The 5765-nt window shown below is 38.2% G+C and overlaps 1 protein-coding gene across 1 annotated transcript; it reads left to right on the forward strand.

Moving 5' to 3' along the window:
• Nucleotides 1-285: 285 nt before the first annotated feature.
• Nucleotides 286-2840, forward strand: LOC137724843 (probable protein phosphatase 2C 27). Its single transcript, XM_068463515.1, has 4 exons — nucleotides 286-306; nucleotides 1673-1729; nucleotides 2004-2209; nucleotides 2399-2840. Exons 1-4 carry the CDS (start codon nucleotides 286-288, stop codon nucleotides 2838-2840), a joined length of 726 nt encoding a protein of 241 aa, XP_068319616.1.
• The last annotated feature ends 2925 nt before the right edge of the window (nucleotides 2841-5765 follow it).

Here is a 5765-nt window from a genome sequence, read left to right on the forward strand (position 1 = left end):
TTAGATTGTCTATTCCATGATTCTACTTACCCAACGCAGATGGAACCCCATTTAAGCATAGCCTCTTCCAGAAACGACCATTCAACTCTGTCATAAGCTTTGCCATATCGAGCTTGATGGCCATTGTCTTATCTTGGTTCACTACTAGAAATTTGGCTATAAGCCACCCTTTTCATGGGTGGCTATTGTCAAGTGTTGCCACTCACATTGGTGGGAAACCTCTATGACCACTAAGCATCCACTAAACTAGAGAGTGTGGCCTATGTAGAGGACTTTATTGTAACAATGGCTACCAATATTGCATTGGTGCCTTTCTGCCACCCTAATTCACATCGGTGGCAAAGTTGCAAAATGATATTTAAAAAAAAGATGCCCTGTGTGGGCACCCAAATTGGAGTATCATATTTCTTTTTCTATTTTTGGTGAGAAAACAAATTGTTATATCATTAAAATATAAGAATACAATTATAAATTTACATAACTGATATTTTATAGAATTTTGTACAAATGTTGGAACCAAACTTTAAAAAGTCTTCAAACCCTTTGTTTCCAAGAGCTTAATCATCTCAATAACTTGAATCTGATCATCAGCTGTAGCCTGCACCCAAAATCAAACCCACAAATTTCGTAAGAATAACGTTAACTCAAGTCCAACTAAAAGTGAGTAGAGTTGAGGACAACACTGAGATATGATCATATAAATACCAGGGAATAGTAGATTTTCAAGGGGTTTGCAGTCATAATTTACCATACAAAAATCTCCACAAATTCACTGCAACCCTTTTGCAACTTTAACTAAGAACATATTAAATTGACAAGTTCATGAATATGTAGATCACCTTCAACCTTGAAACAATAACTGATCTCCCAATCAGCGTGGGTATTCACGAATAAGATAAAGAAAGCATAGATACTATATTTATGGCCAATGGGCAGAGGACAAGATACAACAAAGCATTTACATATGAATGAGGGAGAATAGAAATGAGAATGAAATATCAGTGAAGAGCGCACGCATACTCACACATATAAATGCATTAACATTTTCTCTTTTTTCAGAAACTCAAAAAACTAGGAAATTCCAATACAAGAGATCACCAACTAATGATCAAGGCAGCTACAAAACAGAAAACAAAAAAGTGAGTTCTAATTGAATTCATTTACATGGTGATAGCTATTTACTGTCCTTTCTCACCATAATCTCGACTCTATTCCATTATTCAAGCATTCTACCGTCCTTTTAGTTCTACCATATGTGAATGTCTTCATATACATGTCAGCATATATATACATATACATACATACACACTGAATTCTGAAAGCAATGAGAGAAATATACCTTTGGGGCGTTGATGCCAGAAGGTTGAGTGAGGGATCTAAGATGTTTGAGAGTAGGAATTTTTGAGCAATTTGTGTGCCAGCTCATTTACTCAGTATTGCTGCAGTTCATAATTTGACAACTCATATGAATTCGCTCTTGAATTCACATGATTTCCCACACAGAAGTTTTCAATATCTTTCCCGACTCAACATACCTCCTCTGATTTCTTCAGTTCTTCACAAATTGTTTTATTCAAGATTTTTTCAATCGAGAACCATGGTCCCTGACTCTCAGTTAAAGATTCTTCAATCTCCAATTACGAGTCTAATTCCTAAGTCTTAACTTTTGTAGAAAGGGTCTCCAAACTATAATGCTGCTAACGATCCTGATCTCTTACCTGCTTTTTCGGTCCACTTGCACACAAACTATAATGCCCATATCCTCCTCTCTCTCTCTCTCTCTCTCTCTCTCTCTCTCTCTCTCTCTCTCTCTCTCTCTCTCTCTATACATACACACACACACACCGATTTATTTGAAATGTCAAATTTTGTTTTAATGTGCTCTTGACCATTTTTTGTGGTGTCATTAAGTGTATATTACATAAGTTTAGCTTGTAGCTAGCTCAATAGAGTAGCTTCGCTGTTTGATCTTTAATCATAAATAGCATGACAACATTTTGTAGATTTTTAATGGCCCTGGTGGTAGATATGCAGCTTTTATTATAAGGGAGCACATTTTTAACTTCATAGTTGAGGATCCATATTTCACCTTTACCATTAAGAAGGCAAGTAGGGAAGCTTTCAAAAAAGGTGGCCATGCTTTTGCTGATATTGGTACTCCTAATAGTTCCTCCATCACCAGTGCACTTTCTGTCCTCGTCTTGGGAAGGTTAGTATGCACGGCAATTTGAATTTCATTGAGATTTAGATCACTAATCTATGTTGCAATTTATCTCATCTTATTGTTGCCCGGCCACTGGTAAAATTTCATGTTTTGTGATTGTATACATAATTCTTTGCCAACCGTCTATTCTTACTTGTTCAAATGTAATGTGATCCATATGTTGTTCCTCTTTAGGAAGATGCTAATTGCGAATGTTGGGGATTGTCTAGTTGTGATGGGAAGAAGAGATAAGGAAGTTGTGCTGATTTCCAAAGACCTAGAAAGCTCCAAAGGTTCCTCATGTCCTTTGCCTGCACCGCCAAAAGTTCAGGAGATATTTCTGAGCAAGGAAGATGAGTTCTTGATCCTAACCTGGAATGACTATAATATTTGCCGCCCGCATTTATTTACACATGCAAGGAAAGAATTAATGGATAACAATGATCCAGGGAGATGCGCAAGAGAGATTGTTAGGAAGGCACTCTATTGGGAGTGGGGTACCAACATGAAGGATGGGGTGGTATGCTTCTCGCCCAACCCACCGCCGCCTTTGTCACCTTTGTTTGAGGTTTTGAACTCAGAATCTCAAAACACAAAATCTCAAAACCATGTAAGTTCCGAAATTTGTTTTAGTTAGTTCTTTCTTTCTTTTTTTTTTCCTATTCAAAATTTATAAAAGGTAATACGACATCTAACTTCTTTTGGGTTGGATGCTTTAATCACGGCCCTTTGCCTGGAGACCTTTTCCATTTATTGTCATCAAGTTTCCTCTCCACACAAGCCAAAGTATGCAATATACGGTCCGGCGTTGACTTTTCTGGCTCCACACACCAACATGTCTGAGATGATTTACAAGGGCAGAAGCAAAAGAGTGGAATTCAGGAGGTGGTGGTTCTACTATCCACTCCCCCATATAGGCCTTTCGGTGATGTAATGGATTTTTCTTCACTAATTGGTGGCATCTCCCAGTGCGTTTTCACAACAGTTCAGCATGCTTACATAATCGGGCACGCCAAAGTTCCTATCAAACTTCTCCTCTTGCCTGCGTTCATTATTGTATGCTCTATCATTTTTCAAGACTAAGAAAGCTTCGAAACAAGACCCGTGGGTACTATCACTCACAAGAGGGAGGAGAACTACGCTTTAAGGGGCATGTACCATAGGTTTTATACATATTATCTTTCTTAAATCTTAACTATTGTAAGAAAGATAATATGTATAAAACCTATGGTATATGCCCCTTAAGTGTAGTTCTCCTCCCTTCTTCAATCTGTGAGTGATAGTACCCACGGGTCTTGTTTCGAAGCTTTCTTAATTTTGAAAAATGATCAAGCATATAATAATGATCGCAGGCACGATGAAAACTTTGATAGGATCTTCGGTGTGCCGGATTATGTAAGCATGCTGAAATGTTGCAAAAACGCACTGGGAGATGCCACCAGCTGGTGAAGAAAAATCCATTACATCACCGAAAGGCCTATGAGGGGGGAGTGGATAGTAGAACCACCACCTCCTAAATTCCACTCTTTTCCTTCTGCACTTGTGATCGGACATGTTGGCGAGTAGAGCTTGAAAAGTCAACACCAAACCGTATATTGCATACTTTGGCTTGTGGAGAGGAAATTTGATCACAATAAATGGAAAGTGTCTCCAAGAAAAGGGTCGTGATTAAAAGCATCCAACCTAGGTCAGTAGCCTGCAAAAGAAGTTAGATGTCGTATTACCTTTTATAAACTTTGAAAAGGAAAAAAAGAAAGAAAGAAATGAACTAACTAAAACAAATTCCGGAACTTGCATGGTTTTGAGATTTTGAGTTTTGAGATTCTGAGTTCAGAAATCTGAAACTAAGGTGACAAAGGTGGCGGTGTGTTGGGCGAGAAGCATACCACCACATCCTTCATGTTGGTACCCCACCTCCAACGGAGTGCCTTCCTAATAAGTTCTCTTGCGCATCTCTCCGAATCATTGTTATCCATTAATGCTTTCCTTGCATGTGCAAATAAATGTGGGCTGCAAGTATCATAGTTATTCCAGGCTATGATCAAGAACTCATCTTCCTCACTCATAAATATCTCCTGAATGTCTGGTTGTGCAGGCAAGGGACCTGAGGAACCTTTAAAGCCTTCTAGGTCTTCGGAAATCAGCACAACTTCCTTACCTCTTCTTCCCATCACAAATTGACAACCCCAACATTCGCAATTAGCATCTTCCTAAAGAGGAACATCATACAGATCGCATCACATTTGAACAAGTAAGAATAGACAGTTGACAAAGAATTATATATACAATCACAAAACATGAAATTTTACCAATGGCCGGGCTTTGGTACAACAAGATGTGATAAATTACAACATAGATTAATGATCTCAATCTCAATGAATACTAACTTCCCAAGACAGGACAGGACAATAAATGCACTGGTGATGGAGGAACTATCAGGAGTACCAGTACCAATAAAATCATGGTCAGCTTTTTGGAAAGCTTCCCTAATTTCCTTCTTAATGTAAAGGCAAAGTCTTTATCCTCAACCATGAAGTTCAAAATGTGCTCCCTGATAATAGAAGCTGCAGCTCCACCACCAGGGCCATTAAAAATCTACAAAATGTTGGCATGTTATTTATGATTAAAGATCAAATAGCGACACTAATTTGTTGAGCTAGCCACAAGATAAATTATGTAATGTACCCTTAATGACACCACAAAAATGGTCAATAGCATATTCAAATAAGAATTTAACATTTCAAAGAGATCGATATTATATATGTGTGTGTGCGTGTGTGTGTGTGTGTGTGCGCGCGCGCGTATGTGTGTATGTGTGTGTGTTTGTGTGTATAGAGACCACAGCGAGGGAGAGGATATATCTCTTTGACAAACTCCAGGAAGAAGAAGACCTTTCGCTAATTACATAAGCATTGCCTACGAAAGATTGGCACTTTCTGCCTTTCCTAACACAAGGAATATGAGCATTAGTTTGTGAACAATGGACCCAAACAGAAGTTAAGGGATTGGGATTGCCAGCAGCTTGACTCTCTGAAGATACTCAGTCATAGTTTTGAGACCCTTTCTACAAAAGTTAGGACTTTGGAATCAAACTCGTAATCGGAGATTGAAGAATCTTTAACTGAGAGTCAGGGACCATGGTTCTTGATTGAAGAAATCTTGAATAAAACAATTAGTGAAGAACTGAATAAATCACAAGAGAAAGTTAGGGAGAAAGATAAGAAGATGATATGGCCACAGGAGAGAATTTGATAGTAGGGGTCAAGCATTACCTATGTACAGGTTAGATCACGGGAAGGAAGCATGTTGGAAATATATTAAGAGACCAAAGAGAGCAAATCTTAAATTCCATGCCCAAAAGCTGTCGACATTAATGTTTGCATGCTAATTATTTAAAGAGTATTTATTTGAATCCATCATTTGTTTCTTTAAACCCAACGTGATCTTCGTGACATGCCATTTTATTTTGTTAACCTGTGAATAAAAAGTTATTGTGTTGGCGTGATCGGATGTACATAGGCAAACAGATTTTTATTTTGGTGGCGTGGTGAGGATTTGGCAA

This window comes from Pyrus communis, chromosome 2 (assembly GCF_963583255.1).
Source record: "Pyrus communis chromosome 2, drPyrComm1.1, whole genome shotgun sequence".
NCBI classification, from domain to species: domain Eukaryota; kingdom Viridiplantae; phylum Streptophyta; class Magnoliopsida; order Rosales; family Rosaceae; genus Pyrus; species Pyrus communis.